This window comes from Helianthus annuus, chromosome 16 (assembly GCF_002127325.2).
Source record: "Helianthus annuus cultivar XRQ/B chromosome 16, HanXRQr2.0-SUNRISE, whole genome shotgun sequence".
NCBI lineage: Eukaryota > Viridiplantae > Streptophyta > Magnoliopsida > Asterales > Asteraceae > Helianthus > Helianthus annuus.
Genome location: NC_035448.2, coordinates 87,307,762 through 87,331,009, shown reverse-complemented (window position 1 = coordinate 87,331,009; position 23,248 = coordinate 87,307,762). Strand labels below are relative to the sequence as shown.

Sequence of the window (23,248 nt, the reverse complement as noted above, 5' to 3'; positions counted from 1 at the left end):
GTTTCAATTTATTTTTCAACACGAACCTGATTAAAATAAAATTTTAATCATAACAGAATATTTGTGGGATTAAATATTATCCGGGCGGCCACCAACGTTCGTTTCGCAGTTTTGTCGTAATTAGTTCTGCACTTAAAGTGTGTTTCGGGTGCCTTTTAGTGCGTGTTTTAGCTTTCGTAACGACCATAAATTAAACCCTGATATGTACTCTTGGGTTTTAATGAACCTTTGTCGTAGGACCTACACCTAGGCCTCAATTCTAATGTCTGACTGCTTTCTGCAGTTCCGTTGACACAGTGTGTCTTACCGGTGAGTTTACTAATATTTCTGACGCAACGCTCTCGTTTTTGCATAAAGCAATATTTTGTAGTATACAACGTGCATGAATTCACTTGCTTAGCTTCTAATCAGTCAATGTTGACATTTAAGCTCATAATTGCAGTCATTAAATAATAATTAAAATGTACGGAAGTTACCGGTTTTGTGCCAGTTGTCACAACTGGAACTAATTGAACTATTAAAACGATTGGGTTATGGTAAGTGATTAGGTAACGGGGCGGGTGTAATGTGATAAAAGCGTGGTGGATACGCCGCTGGTACTTCCTATATATAAGTGCTTTTAACACATTACATGTCGTTGCGTTATCTAGATCACTTGGAAGAACGATTTCTAAACGATGTCACTCAACGATGTTTACTAAATGATATAAACCATACGAATTTTATTACGAGAACGATTTACAATTTGGGTTACTTAAACAAATGTTTTGGGTTAAGATTCATGGCAACGAGAGTTTATAAACTATAACCAATTTATTTTGAGCTGGTTATTCATATTGCAATACCTAACTCTTTTCAACACAAGGTTTTCAAGTAACGACTCTTATAGTCAAACGAGGTATTGCAACATGTAAATGAGCCATGAATCCAATACTCTTACAAAACCTATGTACTCGCCGGCATTTTTATGCTGACGTATTTTCACATATGTTTCAGGTACCATAGTTGATGATGTTTGATGATGATTATGATGCATGCTCACATAGGGATGGACGAGGCCTTAGTGACTAATAACAAAGAAAGACAATTGTTCATGTTTTGTTTCTGATTTCAATACAATGTAATAAACTTAATTCAATAAAACGAAACTTCAAATTCATGTGTTGTGAAACAATGATTCTGTTACGATACTCCCCGACGTTTCCGCCGCGGTTTGTTGTTTTAACGCGGTCGGGGTGTGACACTATGGACTCCCCAAAACCCTAGGGGTTTTCCGATTTATGGGTACCAAGTGAAAGGTAACATTGTTATTAATTCCTTTGGTTTTTCCTTCATTTTCATTATGCGTTCCTTCACATCTTCCTATGTTTTGCAGCTGGATACAATTTGATGAATGTGTTCGATCCTAAGGCTGGTGGTGCCATGGTTGTTGCTGCTTTGCCCGAAGGGAGGCCTTTGTGGGTTGACCAGATAAGAAATAATTTCTTGCACCCTACAGGCGAAAGCATGGCCGCTTATGCCAACGCTATCTTAGGTGAAGATGATGGGGATGATATTGACGTTGATTCTGATCCTACTCGTGGGGAGGTTATCATCCGTTCGAGTGAGGGGTCTGATGAGTCGCATCAAGATCTAATCTGTCGTTCCGCGCGTGCAGGTCCACAACGAGGGATTGTTCATGAACCTGTTGCCGACGATATTGAGACTCCTGCTGAGAATCCTCAGGGTGATGCTGCTGAACAATTAGAGACCCGGAAGAAGAGGAAAAGGGATAAGACTGAGGAAAAGAAGGTTGAGGAACCAGTGACTGAGACTCCTCGTAAGCGTCCTTCTAACTCATCTCTCATGGACTATGTTGTCGTATCTGACACGCTATCTGGTTTAGACGCAGGAGATAAGCGTTCTGAGCGCGATCCTGATGATGATGCCACGCTGACAGAGATAACGAAAAGGAAAAAAGCTCTTGAGGATAAGAAGAAAGAGCTTGATGCACAAGCTGCTGCTGCACAGGCTGAGAAGAAATCTAAGTTGAAGAAAGATACTGCCGCTGCCCCATCTGAGTCGGAGATTGACTTAGGTGTTTTCCGTGCACAGGCTGGTAATCTGCTGGAAAAAATGTCTAAGCCTGCTACTGGTTCCCGAGGTGTGATTTCCTTCAGTGAGTGTAGTTTGTTTGCTTTTTTTTGACTGTATATGTTCTTATGTTATAGCCCCCAAGTCTGTTAAGGGTGCACGCAAGATTTATATTTCCAAGATTACTCCCCCTGCTTCTCCTCTGTCCAGAACCTTTGACTTATCTCCTCCCCGCTCTGACCCGAACGGAAAAAGGAAGGAGGATGATGTCGAGGTTGAACAAGTTAGAGAAGATGTTGCTGCTGGTGCTGGTGGGGGTGAGGCTCATGCTGAGGGTGTTGAAACTGAGGTGGAGTCAAGTGAAGCCACCCCTCATGCCACTATTTACACCAAACGTGTGCATGGTTCCGGAGGAGGTGGTGCATCCGGGGCTCGCCGGAGCCCGGAATTTCAACATGTTCAAGGTGGGTCTTGGGATACCCATAATCCTGCTTGTGACGATCTTCCTCATGCCCCTCATTGGACCTTGACACAAGGTTCTAGCTGAAAGAATGTTCCAGAAAAATCGCCATCGGTTGGATCTTTTGGATGATCATATCCATGCTGGTGTTAATTTTTATGCTACTTGCCAAGAGATTGTAAGGGAATGGCAATTGATGGGAGAGGATACATTGGAGTTTGAGGCTGCCAAGAAGGAGTTGGCTGATGAGAGGGAAAAATTTAATGTGGAAAAGAAGGGTTTGTTATGGAGGGTTTCTGATGCTGAAGATAAGCTTGCCAAAGAAAAACAGTTCAATGCCAACAAGCAGAAGGAATGGGAGACCGCATGTGAGCGGACCAACCGTGAGATGCAGACTGCTCGTGATCAGATAGTGAAGTTGAAAGGTGAAAAGACGCAAATAAGTAATGAGGCTGAACAGGAGCGCGGCCTGTATCAAAAAAGAGAAAACGAATACATCCAACGTATAGCCAAGCTGGAGAAGATTGCTTCCGAGAAGGTTGCGTAGAGCAAGGCTTCTGAAATTCTGGCTGAGGAAACTGCTGCTAATTGCAAGTGGTTACTTGTGCGCGCTGTTCCTTTGGTATTTTTTTCTTTGTTTGTTTGTTTTTGTCTGTCTCATTTATTCTTTTCTCATGTTCGTATCGCTTTTTGCAGATTTCTGAACGTATTGTTAAGTCTGATGAACTTGCCAAGTACATGTTCGAGCTGGGTCAAGCTGCGTACAATAGTGGGCGAAAAGACGGTTATGCTGAGGGTAGGGCAGCATCTGCGAGTAATGAAAAAGACTATCATTTCAAATTATACAAGGAAGATTGTACTGTTGCCTATGCTGCCAAGCGTCGGGAGTATGAGTTTATTGAATTTGGCATCGTTAAAGCTGTTGGGAAGTTGTCTCGAAAGGCCAATGTCATTGAAGTCTTGAAGAAAGCTCTTGTTGATCAGGATCCTGAAGGTGGGGATGCGGGACCCAGTCACCAAGATTGATGATTTCCGGCTTGCATGCCGCGTATAGGCCTGTAGGCCTTGTAATTTCTTGACAATTATCCTACTTTCTGTACCTCTGAACAATTTCCTTTAACTGTTCCTATGATTGTTTGATACTTTTGACATATTTTTTATATATATATGATGCTAACCGTAGGTTGTTGGTTTGTACGTTGTGAATTTTGTTCTTGTTACAATATGTGCATGTGTTAGATTACTTTGATTAGGTATCACGAATGAATGATGGTTGTGATAGGTTGTATCGTGTTAGTCATCTTGGCTTCACAGTGTGTTGTGTTATGCTTGGGTGACTTTACAATGTTTGTTCTGTCGTTATGCGCATAGTTTTATTTGTGTATACGAAGTGATCGTTTTAACAGGTTATTGTGTTGACCCGGCTGTGCTCAGCTTTGGAGGTCTTACAATGTTTGTTTTACCATGTCTACGATGTTTTCGTGTGCAGGTGGGTATGAAGTAGCACTTGGCTGACAGGCTTTGGTTGTGTATACTCGACCCGGCTGTGCACTTAGTTGCGACGAGCCTTGGAGGTCTACAACGTTTCCTGTGTCTAAGCCATTGGTGTTTTCGTGTATGCCCGAAGTAATATATGTAGTTGTAACAAAAATTCACATAAGATAAGATAGCCAACACAACTTGTATTAAAGACGATTGTGTTGGGCGCATGGCCATTCATTACAAGGAAAGATAAAAACTATGGCCGATTACATATAGCATTTTCTTAATTGTTGAGCATTTCAAGTCCTGGGGACTTCTTTGTTCTCGAGGGTGCGCAACTTGTATGCTCCTTTCTCGAGGACCTTGTCTACAACGTAGGGTCCTTCCCATTTTGGGGCCAGTTTGCCCGGTCTCCAGGGTTGAAAATGTAGACTTTGACCTTGCTGTTGTAATACTTCTCCAGCTTGGTCTTGTATTTTGCTTCGTTGACTGCCGCCATTTCTCTTCTTTCTTCTAGAAGGTCCAGATCCAACCTTCTTTCTTCTTCGTTATTGACGACGTTCATTGACAGCATCCTTGGAGATGGGAAACCGATCTCCGCATGTATCACGGCTTCGGACCCATATACTAGACTGAACGGTGTTTCGCCATTGCTCGTCTTTGGCATTGTTTTGTGGGCCCACGGGATGCTGGGTAACTCATCAACCCATCCTATTTGCTGCGTTCCGAGCCTCGCTTTTATACCATCCACGATGCATTTGTTCACTGCTTCAACTTGACCATTTACTTGTGGGTGTGCCACCGAGGAAAAGGTATGTTCAATGTTCAGCTCTTTGAACCAATTCTGGAGGTATTCAGCAACGAAGTTTGTTCCATTGTCTGTTATGATTCTCAGAGGTAGCCCAAAACGACAGATTATTTGTTCCCAGATGAATCTTCGAACCACCGTAGACGTGGTTGATGCTAGTGCTTTTGCTTCCACCCATTTGGTAAAATAGTCTACCGCGACTATGATAAACTTTACCGCTCCTAGGGCTTCCGGAAAGGGACCAACCATGTCTATTCCCCACTGCTGGAACGGCCATGCCGTTGTGACGGGGACTAGTTCATTCTTCGGGCGCATTGTTTTTGGGGCGTGTCTTTGACAACCACTGCATTTTCTTAAAACTTTAACTGCATCCAAGTGCATCCCTGGCTAGTAGTAGCCTACGTTCGTCACCTTTGCTACTACCATTCTTGGGCCTACGTGAATGCCACAGATGCCTTCGTGTACTTCGCGGATTAAGTAGTTGGCATCTTCTGGATCTACGCATCGTAGTAGTGGTCCAAGGTATGACTTTCTATACGGGATGCCATTAGACATTTGGTAATGTTCAGACTTGTATTGTATCTTTCTTGCTTCAACTTTGTTTTCGGGTAAAATTTCAGATTGGAGATACATGATAATCGGAGTCATCCAGGATGTTGCCCCAAGCTGGATGACGTTTACCTGCCTCAATGGGACTGATGGATTGCTTAGAACTTCAATGCGCACGTCTTTAGCCAGATGTTGGAAACTAGTTAACGCGAGTTTGCTCAGTGCATCTGCTGGTTTGTTTTCACTTCTGTTGATGTGATGCACCTTGTAAGAATTAAAACTCTGAAGCAGGGTTCTAGCTTATTCTAGATACAGTGCCATGACGTCTCCCTTGGCATCATACTGACCATTGATCTGCCCAGCCACGAGCATTGAACCTGCGTGTGCTTCTATGTGTTTAACCCCCATCTTGATTGCCAGCCGCAAGCCAGCAAGAAAAGCTTCATACTCGGCCTCATTGTTTGTGATTTTGAAGTCCAGCTGAATGGCGTATGTGATCTCGTGCTTTTCTGGACTTACCAACCTTAGTCCTGCACCCGCTCTATCTTCATTAGATGCGCCATCTGTATATAATAGCCATGGCTCCTCCGAGTATTGTTTTTCTGCCTTCTCCATTGCTTTGCATTCTCTGTCTTTATCGTAAGGTACCTCTGTGAGGAAATCAGCTAGCACCTGACCTTTGATCGCTGGCCTTGGTCTGAAAACCACGTTATGGCCCCCCAACTCGATAGCCCACTTTGCTAATCTGCCTGATATCTCCGGACTTGTGAGGATGTTGCCGATGTTGTAATTTGTCAGAACGTGTATGACATGGTTAGCAAAGTATCTGCGCAATCGTCTGGATGCGTGTATCAGCGCGAGGACTAGCTTCTCTTTTATTGCGTATCTTGTTTCTGGGTCATTCAAAGTGCTAGATACGTAATATACTGGTGTGTTTGTACGCCTTGTCGATCGACTAGTAGAACTGCTCCTACTACTTTCTCTAAAGCCGACAAGTACATGACCAACGGTTCGCCTTTCATTGGAGCTGTTAGCGTTGGTAGGCGTATCAGACAGTCTTTAATTTCTCGGAACGCATGTTCTGCTTCTAGAGTCCATAAAAACTGGTTTTTCTTTACGCAGTTGCGAAGGGTTTTAATGAATGGAAACGATTTTGCTGCGTGATTGGCAAGGAAACGATTTAATGCTGCTAAACGTCCTACCAACTTCTGCATTTCTTTTATTGTTGACGGGGAAGGCATCCTCTCTATCACTTGCACTTTCTCGGGATTGGCCATGAACCCATCTTTGGTAATGACAAAACCCAAGAACTTCCCTTCCTCCATTCAAAAGGAGCACTTTGCTGGATTTAACTTTATATTCACCCCTCGCAGAGTGTCAAATGTTTTCTGAATGTTTACCAGCATCAGGTTCTCTCCTTGCTCATGATGACCAAGTCATCCATGTAAACTTCAATGTACTTTCCAATGGCGTCGCTGAATGTTTCATTCATTAACCTCTGATATGTTGCGCCTGCATTCTTAAGTGCAAAGGGCATTTTCGTGTAACAGTACAGCCCTGTTGGTGTGCGAAATGCAGTCTTGTCTTCATCCTGGATTGCCATCTGCACTTGATGGTATCCTTTATAACAGTCGAGAAAGCATTTCCACCTGAAAGACGCCAGTGAATGAATCTTCTCGTCGATCTCGGGTAAAGCATAACAGTCGCGCGGGCATGCTTTGTTCAAATCTTTGTAGTCCACACACATTCTCCAACCACCGTTTCTTTTTGGGACCATCACTGGGCTCGCCACGCAGGTTTGATAGCGCACCTCTCTGATGATGCCTGCGTTTAGCAATTCTGTGATTTGTTCTTGCATTGCCTCATGTTTTATATCTCCAAGGTGGCGTTTGGTGTGTACCACTGGCTTGGTGTTTTCAGCGACATTCAGTCAGTGTTCTGCTATATGCCGTGGAACGCCAACCATATCGGACGATGTCCAGGCAAATACGTCCATATTCTCAAATAACAACTTCTTTAGTGCTGAGTGCGTGAGATCTGACATTGCTGGGCCCAAAGTGACAGTTTGCTCCGGATACTTGTTGTTTAGTATCCATTTTTCGGGTTCGGCGCGTGGTGTGGGTTTGCTTGTTTTTACTGGTCTGATTTCATCGGTCGCGAGGACCTCTTTGCTTGCATAAATTATGGCTATCCCTGTTTCTGTTGGGAAACCAACAGCTGAGTGTGGCCCTGAACAAATCATGCTAAAATCTCCTTGAGACTCCCTTCCTAAAAGGATATCGTGCCTCGAGTTTGCTGGTAAAACCATGAATGTGACTTCTTCTGTCCTTAAGTTCTTTCCATCCGAGAGCAGCACCGGGAAGGATATTTGGCCGAGAGGAAAGACAGCCTCATTGCAAAAACCAGTGAGTGAATAATCCACTGGCTCTAAACGCACCTTGTTTTATTGGTCCAATTGATTGAAACATTGCTCATAAATGATATCCGCGGTGCTCCCTGGGTCTATAAAAATGTAATCAGTCTGGTAATGGCCGAATCCCCCAGGAATGACTATGGGTATCCGCTCCTTTGGACCTCCTCGTACCATTGGGAAAACGACTTGTCTTTCGCGCTAAGAATCGTCTTGGGCACGCTTGTTATAATTTTTTTGGGGTCTTCTCAGGCCCCCTTGGCTCATGTGTTCTTCTAGCTTTCGAAGTTTCTTGTTATCTGGACCTTCTTCCCTTCTTTGGATTTGGCGGTTGTCTCTTTTTCCTCCTTTGACCAGATGGGTGAGCTTACCACCTTTCAAAGCTCGTTCTATTTCTTACCTTAAACTGATACAGTCATCCATCAAATGACCTGTATCTTTATGGAATTCACAGAAGAGATTTGGATCTTGTCCCCTCTTGTTGCGCATCTGCAGATGGGGTTTGAATTGATGATTCTCAGTTGACAAGACTTCAGAAGGGGTTTTTGTCAGAGGAGTCTATTGTTTCTCTCTGTTTTCTCTTTTAACTTCTTTGCGATGACTTATTTGATTGATGGTTGCACGCGCGTACTCGGCTGGTGGACTTCTTTCTCTGTAGCCAGATGCCTTCCAGGGTTGACCCTTGCCCTTTTGTTGCGTCTGTCATGTTGGCTATAGTTGTACTGACGGCTATCATCGCCGGTCAGTTGTTTGTCAGTTCTTGCGATCGTTTTCTCCGCTTTGATGAAATTATCCCAATCTTTGGGACCCCCCATCTCTTCCTTTAACTCTTTTGATCAGGTTTCCCCTACATCCCCAATTTCCAGGCACTCCTTGTTGTATCCGGTGATGAAATCTTCAATGCTTTCATGATCTTTCCTCCAGATGTTCAAGCAATCTGCTGGGTCTCTGGTATGTCTACGCTGCTAGGAAAAAAGTGCAAGGAACTTGGGTTGAAAATCCATTCAGGATTTGATCCTTCCTTCAGGTAAACTGTCAAACCATGCGCGCGCCGCGCCGACAAAGGTTTGCGCGAACAGATGGCACCAAGTTGGTAGTGACCAACTACCTACCAACCCTGTGTCGTTGAAAACTTGGAGGTGGTCGTCAGGATTCGTTAGGCCATTGTACTTGCCCACATTGTGCAGGAGTTTTGACTTGTCAATATCAGCTGTTGCGATTTCTCTGATAAACTTCGATCTTTCGGCTATGCCTTCCGGGCGATAGCTTAACGTGTAATCATGTTCCGCATTTGGATTGTACCCTGCGCGCTTGCAGGGCTTATACGCCTCATGATTCGGTGGAAACCTGCTGAAGACTGTGCTTTCTTGTTTGTACGTTGTGTCATCATTTTCATTGTAACTGTTCCATTCATCGTTTATGTTGCGCGGACCCAAACGGTTGTGTACCGATCTCTTCTGTTGGTGGGTATATTGCATGTAGTTACTTTCAGCGTCACCGTAGGTATCGCGCGTGTCATGCACACTTTGTTTTCTTTTGTTGGGTGTTTTTTCATGTTGCTGGTTCCGCGCGTGTGTTTGCTGAGGGATATGGGTACTTGGTGGTTTTTGTGGTGGAGTAACAAAAGCGTATTGGTTAGCTTGCGCTTGGAGCAATGCTTGCTGCGCGCTTAGTTGTGCATAGACAAGGTTCAAAGACGCCGTTTGCTTGGCATACCAGGAGGCCAGAGTTTCTCCTTCAGGTAAACCTAAGAGTGCTGAGAAGTTCAACTGTGCCTGAGCCGATGGTGCTGAAGGACCAGCCCCATGGTTTGGCGTTTGAGCTTCTGGAGTTGGTTGGTTAACTACTCCAGGTGGTGTTTGGAAATTAGCTCCGTTTGTGGTTTGGTTGATAACTTTGGAAGTGCTTCCAAAGATATCGGGTATTTCATTGTTCACTTGTCCTTCTCTGACGGTCTCGTTCCCTTGGTGCCTTTGGACGTGAGCGGTGTCCGTAAGCAGCTCAAAGGAAGAGCTTTCTCCGTCCACGTTAGGAGAAGGGTTTGGTTCAGTCATTTAGAGAGTGTTTTTGAAGAAAAAGGAGATGAAAATGGTTTGCAAAAGATGCGGTGGGCGCCAACGATGAAACACTGGTTAACAATAGGGCTAACCAGCTGGGTCGTCTCGTATGTGGGGTTCAATCTTCGTCTCTACTCGCCAATGACTGATATCCTTCAAAACAGAACACCGGTGATTCGCCACAAGGAGGAGAATAAGGGGGGTTCTCCTTGTGACCACCATTCGGCGTGAGAATAAGTACTGTTCTGAGGAGAAAATAGTGTGTGTTGTGGGTGAAATGTAAGGAGAGCAGAATGTTTAACCTGAATGATGAAGGGTCCTATTTATAGCCGAAGGGTGAAGGAGGGAGGAGGGAGGAGAGACCTTGCCAGCTGCTACCGGGCGCCAGCTGTCCGACCAAGGGGAATATCCTCTTGGTCTCCTCTGCTGTGGTCAGGATAGTGGTACATGTGGTGCGCCGTTATTTGCCCATGCAGGGAAATTAGTACTGCAGCTATCGGTCTGCTCTTAGGTTGTGTCGCAGGTCCACATGACGTACGATTAATGGTGACACGTGTTGTCCTTTTTGTCTGGAGGAGCATCTTCGGTGCCACCTTGACGCCTTCCAGAAGCTTCTGGATTCGCTTGCTGATGTAAACGCCATATCGGATGAGGAAGATGGTGTGGTCCCTGCCATATGTGCATGGAATTGAGACCATACCTCTTCAGATTTGATATTTGTAAGGGTGATATGTCAGCAGCCCTTCTTGGGGTGTTACAAATCATCATAAATTAGGGTATATGTGCTGAATACAGCGAAAATGGCGTTTGCAAGTACCGCCAAAAAGGAAAACAAGTGTTAATGGCTGAAAAAGTGAAACATGATAGGGAACAAGAATATGAAGAAACTTGCAATTCAATTAAGAATTCTTCCAATCAGTGTTGATCGAGAAAGAGAATAAGGTGCTGTTTGTTTTTGTTTAAAACGTCTGCAAAGAGCCTATGTCTGCAGGCGGGCAGACATAAGGCCTTGAAGACTGTTTGTTTTTTTTCTTTAAACAGATCTGAACTCAGCTTTTTTTATCTTAAAAAATAAGCTATGGATCCCCTGCTTAAAACATCTTCACAAGAACCAAAACAAAAACCCTAACACAAATGAAGACCCACACCTTATACACGGACACAACACTCCCCTCATCAGATCGAGTCGCCGGACTCCGGCGACGGTACCAGCCAACTCCGATCACCACACATCCACACCCTCTAAACCACCCCCCATTTGATCTGAGTACCGCCGACCACCACCACTACAGTCTGTGGCACCTTCTCCAAACACAATGATCAAAATCCCACTGCTGACGTGTCAAACACTGCTAAAGCAATACTATATTTTTCCAGAGCTTGTTCCGTTGTCTTGCTGTTTGCTTACTTTGCTTATCTTGCATTTCAACTATGGACCCACAATGATATCTTTGAATCGCAAGAGGTATATTGCTCATGTATTCATTCTTCATTTTTTACTTTACAACTAATTAAAGGTGTGTTTGGATATGCTTCTACTGTTTGAAGTTGTAATCATAAAGATAAATTCATACTTGATTAGTTGATTTGATATATATATATATATATATATATATATATATATATAGGGGGCTGCTAGAATGAGAACCATCTCGAGTTGTAAGAACCGCGAGAACTACACCCCACGGAGCGCCGTTCGCCATGATTTTTTTTTACAAGTAGATGTGTGTATTATAAACACAGCCGTAAAAAATCATGGCGAACGGCGCTCCGTGGGGTGTAGTTTTTTACACCACAAGTTTGGTATTTTTTAATTTTTTTTCTTTTTTCTTTTTTTTTTCACCAAACTTGTGGTGTAAAAAACTACACCCCACGGAGCGCCGTTCGCCATGATTTTTTACGGCTGTGTTTATAATATACACATCTACTTGTAAAAAAAAAATCATGGCGAACGGCGCTCCGTGGGGTGTAGTTCTCGCGGTTCTTACAACTCGAGGTGGTTTTCATTCTAGCGGCTCCCTATATATATATATATATATATATATATATATATATATATATAAATAGTATTATCAAATAACTATTTAAAAAAAACTAGTAAAATGAACCGTTACTAGACTATGGTAGAGCTAATATAAATATACAAAATATTTTTTTTTGGGTACACGTTCTAGTATTATGTTTTTTTTTTGTTTTATACAGACGATATCCAGTTTATAAAACAAACAGTATTATATTTTCAGCTTGCAGACCTTCAGACCACATCTTCAGTTGCAGACATAAAATCAGCTGAAATCAGACTGCAGACAGTTTTTGTCTACAAAAACAAACAGCACCTAAGACGAAGAAGGGCGGAGGAGAGAGAATTGCAAATCCCAACATCCGTGCTTCTTTCGTATAGGGACTAGTTAGTAATTAAAATTCATTCATAGTTAGCTTGGTGTTAGGCTGGTGGGTATGGTGACGGAGGGAAGGCCGGCGACGGAGGGAAGACGGAGGGGGCGGCGTGGGAGGACTGGCGTCGCGAGGGGTGGCCCACCTGTTTTGTCCGTCGCAACCAGCACAACTCCGACGGAGAGGACGGGACGGAGGGGGACGGAGGGGGGGCGGCGTGGGAGGACGGTGGTGATGTGGCGGCGCCGGAGGGAGGACGGGGACCATACCGAGTGGCCTTAAATAATAGTTTGGGTATATTAGTGAAAAACCCAAGTATTGTGTTGAACGTGTAAATGAAACTGAGTAGAGGGACCAAACTTGAAGTGGGGTGGGGGTTCATTTCATATCTTTGTTGAGGTGAGGGAAGCGTGTTATCCTGTTGTGTTTTGTACAAACAATACAATGCTTATGAAAGCGTCGACTCCGGCGGCATTACCTATTAATTTCAAATCGAGGTTCACGGTGGTCTCAAATTCAAGAGTTACGAGTTACAATAATTGCAAAGAAATTGGTAGAAGAGGGGTTGTAACTGCTGCTGGGTATAGAAAGAGGTCATTGGAAACACCGGGAGCGTATGAGCTTGTAGACGAAGAGAGCGGGGATAAGTTCATCGTCTGGGGAGGAACCGATGACGAAGCGCCTATCCCTACCCCTACCAACGAGGTTCTTCACTGGAAACCACCCTCCACCAGACCACCGACAGGTCTCTGCTCTTTCCCCCTTTCTCTTATTATCCATCTGTATCCATCCAATATTATTATTTTATTAATAATAAGAAGAAGAATATTTTAATGAAATGTTATTAATTTTATCTACGAGTTGCAGCCAGTAGCAAGGGAGTGTCTCCAAGTTTTGAACGATTAAGAGCCGCTAGGGTAAGGAGTCTTGGGAGTAGGGTATCCTCTTCAGAAAAGGATGTTTCAGAAACACTTTTGGCTAAACAAAATACAATATCTAGTGCTATCAAAGATGATGATGATGATGATGGTGATAGGAGGAGGAGTATTTCACAAAGGACATTAAACGCTGCTGCTGCTGCTGCTGATTTTTTTAGCAGAAAATCATTTAAGGATGTGGGATGCACGGATTACATGCTTCACTTTTTGAACACTCAGCTTATTGCCTACCCTTCACATATTCAGGCTATGTCATTCCCACATGTTATCAAGGGTAAGAGTTGCATCATAGCTGATCAGAGTGGGTCCGGGAAAACTTTGGCCTATCTTTTACCAGTGATTCAAAGTATTAGACAAGATGAGTTGGAAGGGCTTGCCAAATCCTTACCTCAAAGCCCCAGACTTGTCATACTAGTTCCAACTGCTGAGTTGGCTTCTCAGGTTTGCTTGCTATTTCCTTCCACAACTAATTTTCTACTTTATAAATCTTTTCTTTCTTTTTTCCAGGTATTACGAAATTGCAGACTCATGTCAAAGTCTGGTGTGCCATTCCGGTCTATGATTGCGACAGGTGGTTTCAAACAGAAAACTCAACTGGAAAGTCTACGAAATGAGTTAGATGTTTTAATTGCTACTCCGGGTCGATTCTTATACTTAGTTCAACAAGGCTTTTTACACTTGACTAATCTTAAATGGTACTACTTTCTCATCATCAAATTTCTCTTACTACTGTTTGTTACTACTACTACTACTACTAATATGTTTGTTGTTCAGTGCGGTGTTGGATGAGGTGGACATACTGTTTAAGGATGAAGATTTTCAGCCGGCATTGGAGAGTTTAATGAATTTGGCACCTGTTACCACCCAATATCTGTTTGTGACTGCGACTCTACCAGTGAATGTATACAATAAGCTTGTTGAAAACTTTCCTGATTGTCAAGTTATTATGGGACCTGGGATGCACCGTACAAGCTCTGGTCTTGAGGAGGTACATCTCTTTTTCTTTCATCTATGTTCTCATAGATAAGTTATATATTGAGTCGCATGTGCAGATACTTGTTGACTGCAGTGGAGAGGATGGAATGGAAAAAACTCAGGACACCGCGTTTGTTAACAAGAAGTCTGCTCTTCTTAAACTAGTGGAGGAAGGCCCCGTTACGAAAACCATCATTTTCTGCAATAAAGTAAGACAAAAAAAAAAAAAAGAATGATGTAACCTGGAATATGATAATTTATATAACGGTAAATTGCAGATAGAGACTTGCAGAAAGGTTGAAAATGCATTAACAAGATCCAATAGAAAAGTGTTGCCGTTTCATGCTGCTTTAGCGCAAGATTTGCGTGTTGCAAATATGGAGGAGTTCTGTCAAACTCGGTCAAAGGATAGCTCTTTGTTTTTAGTATGCACAGACAGGTAAAACGTCTAAGCTTTATATATAGGACATTCATTCTAGTTCTAGAACTAATAATATGTTGAGAACTGCGAGAACCGTATGTGTTTGTACTTATTGCTTTAATCTCTTTTCATCTCTCCCTGACTTCTGGTTATCTTTATGCTCCATGTACAAGTGCATTGTGTAGTTCTCAACATATTATTGGTTCATAAACTAACATGCCTTTGAGAGAGAGTGTACACACACACATATAGGGTGAGGATCATTACACCCTACTAAATTATTACGAGAACAAAACTAAATTGTTAGAAAACAAATTATCAGTGGTTTATATTTTTACAATTGTGTGTTTCGCATAGGTAAGCTATGTACATAAATAACCATCAAACTAATTTGTTTTAATTGTGTACCTTTTAACTGCATATACCTATGCATGTATAGGTTGTATACTCAAATGAACCATTAATTTTAAACTTTAGGAAAAATGAGTGAGATAATAAGCATTAACTTTAAATACCACTTTCTTTTATTTCATTATTATTATTATTTGTTTTATGAAAATCAGTGGTTTCATTTTTGTTTTCTTTTGTTCTCGTGATAATGTGTTATGTGTAGCTAGCTCTCCTATACGTGCGCACACTCCCTGAGAATACACATGCTTGTTTGTGTCTCTCTATATGTATGTAATATGGTTCCGTTTATTCAGGGCATCCCGGGGGATTGATATCCCAGGAGTTGATCAAGTTGTGTTGTTCGACTTCCCCCGTGACCCAAGTGAATATGTGCGTCGTGTTGGAAGAACGGCGAGGGGTGCTGGAGGCAAAGGTAGAGCTTTCATATTTGTGGTTGGAAAGCAAGTCTCCCTTGCTCGCAGAATTATAGAAAGGAATAGAAAAGGCCACCCGTTGCATGATGTTCCATCAAATTAAACTAATATATCATCGATGGACAATTGTCATCATATACTAATGGGGAAATGTAGTTTGGTCAATTCGGTTAACCATTGGTTTAGGCTCAGTTCAAAATCATTCCAGCTAACAGAAAAACAAGCCTGTTAATTCAAATTGGCGAAAGGACAAGTGGTGTATTATTATAACAAAGTATTTGGGATTGGGTAAAATTAGAACTATACTTGGTTGAGAGAACCAATGAACTAATCTCATCTTTTGATCAAGATAGGGTGTATGGCTGAGATTTGATTTTTATGACATATAAAGACCATTCCTTTTTAATAAAAAAACCATTGCAATACATAAAAGGGCAAATTTGACATTTTTACACCGTTTTTTTTGTAATATTGTTTTTATTTTTGGCACAGGCTATTTGCACACCCCCTTGGTCTATTCGCACACCCCAACCCCCCCCCCCTCTGGCCAAAGCAGGACGCTTTAGGTTAAAGTCAACAGACAAGGACTGACAGGTGTCGGTCCTTGTCTGATGACCTCGTACCGAAACGTCTCGCTTTGGCCAAAGCGGGGCGTTTTGGGCTGGTTTAATTTTAGGGGGAAAGGTGAGATTTTGGTGGAAAAAAAAATGGGTTGTTGGTTTGTTGTTTGATTGTATTTGGTTGTGTTTTTTTGTTGAAAAGTCGTAGATTTTTGTTTTATTTTTACAAAACATATATAATTTTTTATTTTCTTAAAAATCAATTTAACTCAAAACACACACACATATACATATATATATATAGGCTAATTATAAGGAGAAAACCCACTCCAGTTGACTAAACCCTGAAAACCCACATGTGTGGCTACAATTCAGTCACATCACATATGAATAAAGTTGGAGGGGTATTTACGTCAATTTACCATAGCCTGAAAATGTAACAGGTACCTTTACGAGAATTCTGACAACTTTTTTACATATTCTCTCTTTAGAATTTATAATGGCTACACTTATAAAAAAACTTCTCTACTTTATTCCAGATCTAAGATCTGAAACAAAACTCCCATTTCTATGTTCCAAACTATCTGCTCCATCTCTCTACCATCAACATCGCCTCCTCCTTCCACCACCACCATCACCGCCGTAACCTACTTCCAACACCACCACCACCGCCGTAAACTCTCATCCCCACAGTCGGATCCGGATCCAGAACGGAAATAATCAGAATTAAACATCACTCTTCCTCTTTCTTTCCACCATCTCCCATCTCTCTCTTCGGGAACCAGATCTACAATGGTGGTTGCAGATTTGGTGGAAGGTTAGGGTTTGTTCGAAATAAAAATTTGGGGTTTTCATGTACAAAACAGGATAGCTCAAATTGACGGTTGAAGGTTGATGAAGGATGGTGGCAGGTGGGGTTGATGGCGGCTATTGATGGCGGTCGTTGTTGTTGAAGGAAGGTGGCAGGTGGGTTGATGTTGGCGGTTGTTGATGAAGGATGGTCGCAGGTGGGTGGTGATCGTTGAAGTTTGATGAAGGATGGTGGCAAGTGGAGTGGGTTTTTCATCTTACACAATTGAAGATCTTCATCCAGATCTTGAAGATCTAACTCATTTTCAGATCCGGTTTGATGTTGAAGATGACCCCAAAGATCCTCGAGGTCCATAAGTATGTTTGTTTTCAGTTTTTTTTTTCTTTTTTTCTTTTCAGATTTGCAATTGTTTTGCGTTTTGTAGTTCTTCATTTTTTTGTATTTTGTAGATCTGCAACTTTTTTCTGGATATGTTGTTTTTTTTTCCAAGAAGATGAATGTTTTTAATTTCTTGATTTATCAATTTTTTAATTTCTTGATTTATCATTTTTTTTTGTATTTTGTAGATATGCAACTTTGTTTTTTGTTCAAGAAGATGAATGTTTTTAATTTGTTTTTTTGTTGTGGTTTGTGGATCTGCAATTTTTTATTATTAAACAAATGCATGTTACATTTTTTCGTGTTACATAAATAACGCACGTTACTGAAAATAAAGTGTGTTGTGTTTCTGGCATAAATTGATAATTAAAAAATGCATGTTACATTTTTTCGTGTTACATAAATAATGCACGTTACTGAAAATAAAGTGTGTTGTGTTTCTGGCATAAATTGATAATTAAAAAATGCATGTTACATTTTTTCGTGTTACATAAATAATGCACATTACTGAAAATAAAGTGTGTTGTACACTTTTTTAGACTGTTGTTTTTATTATTGATTGCATCATTTTTGTGTAAAATTTGTTTAGATCTTGTTCAAGAAGGTGAATAAGTATGTTTTTTTCAGCTTTGTTTGGAAATCTACACTTTGAAGATGATGTTTCAGATGTTGAAGATGATGTTTCAGATGTTGAAGATGATTTCAAAAGATGTTTGATGTTGAACATAGTTACGAAATGTAACAATCAAAGAAAAAATGCCTGTTACATTTTTTTTTTGTGTTAGAAATGTAACAATCAATCAAAGCAAAAATGCATGTTACATTTTTTTGTGTTACAGAAATAATGTCCGTTACAGAAAATAAAGTGCATTTGATCATGTAAAAATTATATGTTATGTTTCTGTGTAATATTTTATGTTATAGAAATGTGGCATAAATTGATAACTAAAAAATGTATGTTACATTTTTATGTAATAAAATACAGATGTATATAAAAAAGAAACAAAAAATCTGATTTATATAAAAATGAAAAAAAAAAACAGAATTACATCAAAAGAAATAAAAAATCTGACATATAGAAGTAGACTTTTCCCATTTTGCCCTCCAAGTACATCATATATATTTAAATATTGAGAGAAAGGGAGAAAAAGCAACACATATCCCAAAATCAATCTTAGCCATCCATCATGCTTAATCAATGGTGATTAATGAGTTTTCAGGGTTTAGTCGACTGGAGTGGGTTTCGATTTATCCTTGCCATATATATATATATATATATATATATATATATATATATATATATATCATGATGGATGGCTAAGATTGATTTTGGGATATGTGTTGCTTTTTCTCCCTTTCTCTCAATATATATATAGGGAGCCGCTAGAATGAGAACCACCTCGAGTTGTAAGAACCGTGAGAACTACACCCCACGGAGCGCCGTTCGCCATGATTTTTTTTTTTACAAGTAGATGTGTATATTATAAACACAGCCGTAAAAAATCATGGCGAACGGCGCTCCGTGGGGTATAGTTTTTTTACACCACAAGTTTGGTGAAAAAAAAAGAAAAAAGAAAAAAAATTAAAAAACACCAAACTTGTGGTGTAAAAAACTACACCCCACGGAGCGCCGTTCGCCATGATTTTTTACGGCTGTGTTTATAATACACACATCTACTTGTAAAAAAAATCATGGCGAACGGCGCTCCGTGGGGTGTAGTTCTCGCGGTTCTTACAACTCGGGGTGGTTCTCATTCTAGCAGCCCCCTATATATATATATATAGGGGAAGGTTCATTTGAGAAGAAATTAATGTAAGAAGAAAAAGAATAAAGGGAATATTAATAAAGGTAAAAGATCAAATAGGAAGTTAATTTTCGCTAGGAAGGATAGGAAGCCATAGGATTATGACATGTGGAAAATTTTAAAATAAAGAGAAAGGGTATTTTAGTCAATCCAACTCCTTCTTCTTCCTTTTTCAAAACCCAGTAAATTTAAAAACCCACCATTTTCAAAACCCACCATCTTCAACTATTTCTTCACTTTCTATCTCAATAATCACTACATTATAGTGCGATTTTCATCATCAATCAATGATTCAGAACCCGATCAACGTGTTCTTCAGCTTTTTTTTGAAGAAAACCCAGTTTAATTTCATAAAAAAATCTCGTTTTTTCCGGTGATTTTGGAAATAATCACTCGATTCGTTCGATTCGAGCGTTGATAAGTGTTTTTATCATTCAAAATTTGTCAATTGATGAAGAAATCGGCTTCGATCCATGTAAGAAATTCTTTAATTTCATTTTCATGATCTGGGTTTTTTATTTAGTCATTGCGTTTTACGATCTTTGCGGGGGTCCGGGGGCGGCAATCCCCGGTAGCGGGGTCCCAGGGGCGGCAGCCCCTGGCGGGGTCCAAGGGTGTAACACCTCGGAAATTTATGTCCAATAATGCAATGACACGTGTCATGGGCTTTGAATGTGTGAAAACATACTGTAGAGGGACTAAAGTTGACAAACAGTAAAACTATGGAATTATAAGGGTCCAAAGTGTCAACAATGGAAAGATAGGCTCTAAAATAACCCTACATAATGTTTATAGTCTCAAACGGTTAAATCATGGATCATACAAAGCGGAAAATGTAAGAAAGTGAGGAATTACAAACTACAGGGGCTAAACGTGTCAACATGTTTAATTTATACCTCTGAGTGATCTTTTGGCAAACCCGAAGCTTTGTAATGATAAAATATACTCACTAGAATATGTGGTAAAAATTTCATGAAGTTTCATTATCGTATGAGAAAGTTATGATCAAAACCGTACGTGAAGGGTTAAATGCGTCAACGTTGAATTTCGTGACTTTTCGGGTGAGCGCAAAGTTAACCAAGTACTTTACCATGTTTGTAAATGTCCCAAGGTCCTTAAAAATCATATTTGAAGGTCTAATGTGCAAGATAAATAGCCAAAACCACGTAACAAAGGACCAAGGACCAAAACGCAACATTTAAAAAGGTTTTGGTGGATCAGAAGGCCCAGGCGGCCCGCCTGGGAACCCTTAAGCGGGCCGCGTGACCTGCCCAGCGACAGAAAACAGCCAACTGCCAGTTCCAGGTCTGTTTTGCGAGTGGAAACCAGCTGTAATCACCTCCCAAACTCACCAATGGACTTACATGCAATTGAGGACACTTGTAACCTTCTTACAACACCTGTATCACCTTAAAATCAGATCAAATCTGCATAAAAGGCACTTGAGGTAGTAAAACCAAGAACACTTGCATTTTCAAATTTCACAAGATCAACTCCTGGAGCTTTCTGGACGACAAGACACCTTCCTAGTGATCTCTAAGCTTTATTAGGACTCTTGTAAGTGTTCATACTCTTCTCCAATTCGTCCTAGCTTAGTTTATTTACCGAAAGTCAATCCGTCGTAAATATAGTTTGACTTTACGATTAAACGAGAATGGCTCAGTCGTTTCTCAAATTGAAAGTACCTACAAGTTGGTATTTATGTGGGAAACAAACCCTCAAAAGGGTATTTTCTGATTCCCACTCTAAGCATGATTATTGTCGAGTCAAAGTTGCTCTTAAAAAGTCAACAGAATGCGTTTTTGCAAAATCTAGCATAAATAGCAATGTAGGTCACATGCAACTTGTTTGATCATCAAAATAACTTTATAATTAATGTAAGAACATGTTTCATCTTAATCAACTCGACAATTTTCAGTTAAACCCGGATCGGAACCGAAAGTCTCATAAAATGACTTTTTCTTTGACTCTCGATTCGGATCCGTGCATGCATGTTTGAGATCTGTCTTAGAGCTTATTTTGGACCATTTTTATATATGTGCAACTCTCTGAGATTTCACAACTTAGTTCAACACTTGTCCGATTCATATGCATGTTACCGGTTTATGCTTAAATATGACTATTTTGCCCTTTTTGCTATAAAACGCGATTTTTGAAAAAATGAAAGAGTAGAAATGGTTGTTACTGATTTATAAACTCGCACCAAAAATTTGATTTCAGTTTGAGGTCCAGATTTAGAGTTATGCTCAAAATCGTAATTTGAAAGCTTTATGTTAAGTAAACGGCGTAATTAACGGATAGCCTATTTAAACCCACTTTTTGTTATAAAACTTTTTACCCACTGATGTTTTTGATGATTTTTATTTAATTTTTGGCTGAGCATAACATAGGTCTCTAAGTTTAATTCGGTTAATACCGAATTTACCCTTTTAAGCCATAAAATGAGTTTTATAAATCTTTTTGACCCCAAACCTTTTTCCATTGATTTCATTTGTTAAATAAATTATTTTGAGCATTCTGGAAATATAAAAATATCAGCTTTCTTTTGAAAATCCGGAAACGGCTCTAAATCGCCTATTTAAGCGTTTTTAACGCCTAGTATGCACTATAACCATATTAAACATATAAGGTTGACACCTACTGATATTCTTAGTATATTTTTATAAAATAACAGTAAGTATAAGTTTTTGAACTCAGGTTTTCAGTTTTGACACTTTTAGCCCTTGTGAAATTACCAAAATACCCCTAAGGTGCATAGTTTGATTTTAAATGATAAATTTCATATATGGGTCATACCCTACTGTTATAATATGTTAAATTAAGTATTTTTACTGTATGAATCAGACCTACAACTCAGATTTCAAATTTAACTCTTTTATAATCTTTAAAATGACCAAAATGCCCTTATAAGGCATAAGTTGAGTTTAAATTCATTCGGGGCATAATAGAACATAACTTACTGATATTATGACATATTTAGAGCATATTATCTCAGGGAACTTGCATATGACTCTTATGGTTACCCGTAACGCCCTTTTAGCGTTCGGTTCGGTTTATGTAACTAGATTGCATAAATCGACCGAAACGGGTCAAACATTATCATTTTTGTCTCAAAATCCAGAATGTATTTAGCATACCCATATTATACAAGTATTCAAACTTGTCGGGTCTAAATCACGTTCTATCCGGTCTTCGCTTAATCGTGCGTTTGAACCGTATCGTCCTTAAAACTAACCGGTCTAAGCTTAGGCTTAAATAAAGATCCGTTAGGAATCTAATAGGTTAATATAAACCTTTGTTCCAGAATAGAAGAACCAATAAAAGCTACCTTCACTTGCTAGTTGTGATTTATACTTACCAAGGTAAATACTTTTAACTTATTTTCCCTATACGGGCTTGGGATACGGTATATAAAATACCGCTTGGTCCGGCATCGAATTCTTTAATCGAATAGAGGTTAAATTTATTGAGATGCCTTGTTTTGAATGTGTTTTATTGCTTAAAGCCTTTGGGGGGTTAATGACCATGTCCCGGATATCCTTGGCATCATTTTACGAGATGGCCACGACCTGAGCACGGGGTGTAGGCGTACACCCGTCAGTGTATAACTCTATATTGTGGTGTGTCTATTAATCTTTAACCCGGTCTACGGATCGGGCTACTGAACGCATAAGTAACATGTAAATCCCTTACAAGATTATATTGCATAATTATTCCAAGTTATTAAAAATATTTCTATGCCTTGTGCATTTAAATCAATTTTCAACCTTTTTTTAAAATGAGTCAGTTAAATTGTATTTACCAGTGTAAACTGACGTATTTTCCCAAAAAGGTTAAGTGCAGATACTACACGAAATAGGCTGGCTGTCTTCTAGAGCGTCCACAATAAGTCTCGCAAGCTTGGATGACAATAAATCTGTTGAACATTATCTTATTTTATTTTGATCCGCCTATGGATCCGTTTCAACTATTAGTGATAATTAATATTACACTTTATTAAAGTTGAAATGAATCTATCTTTGCTTCCGCTGTGCATTTATATATTGTGTTGTTTGTCTATGATGATGCCAACTACGTCACTATACTCCCCACCGGGCCCACCGGTGACACGTGGAAAATAGGGGTGTGACAGGTTGGTATCAGAGCCAACTCTGAGTGAATTAAACACTAGCCTTTTGTGTTTAATCTCAGTTACACAATTGCACATTCCTCGGTTCTCGAGTCTAGACAAAGAACTTAGGAAATATCCAAAATTTGTTTTATTTTCTAACTTTGTCTTATATATATTTTGTTGTGTCACTTG

At 40.2% G+C, this 23,248-nt stretch overlaps 2 protein-coding genes across 2 annotated transcripts; one reads left to right on the top strand and one right to left on the bottom strand.

Moving 5' to 3' along the window:
- Positions 1 to 5,210: 5,210 nt before the first annotated feature.
- LOC110892368 lies at positions 5,211 to 6,697 on the bottom strand. Its single transcript, XM_022139534.1, has 3 exons — positions 6,300 to 6,697; positions 5,686 to 6,198; positions 5,211 to 5,619 (listed from the first exon to the last, which is right to left on the bottom strand). Exons 1-3 carry the CDS (start codon positions 6,695 to 6,697, stop codon positions 5,211 to 5,213), a joined length of 1,320 nt encoding a protein of 439 aa, XP_021995226.1.
- A 5,903-nt stretch (positions 6,698 to 12,600) lies between these two features.
- On the top strand, positions 12,601 to 15,685 carry LOC110893977 (DEAD-box ATP-dependent RNA helicase 50). Its single transcript, XM_022141139.2, has 7 exons — positions 12,601 to 12,978; positions 13,101 to 13,612; positions 13,679 to 13,866; positions 13,946 to 14,159; positions 14,224 to 14,355; positions 14,425 to 14,585; positions 15,272 to 15,685. The coding sequence occupies exons 1-7, from the start codon at positions 12,678 to 12,680 to the stop codon at positions 15,492 to 15,494; spliced, it is 1,731 nt and encodes a 576-aa protein (XP_021996831.1). The 5' UTR covers positions 12,601 to 12,677; the 3' UTR covers positions 15,495 to 15,685.
- Positions 15,686 to 23,248: the final 7,563 nt, after the last annotated feature.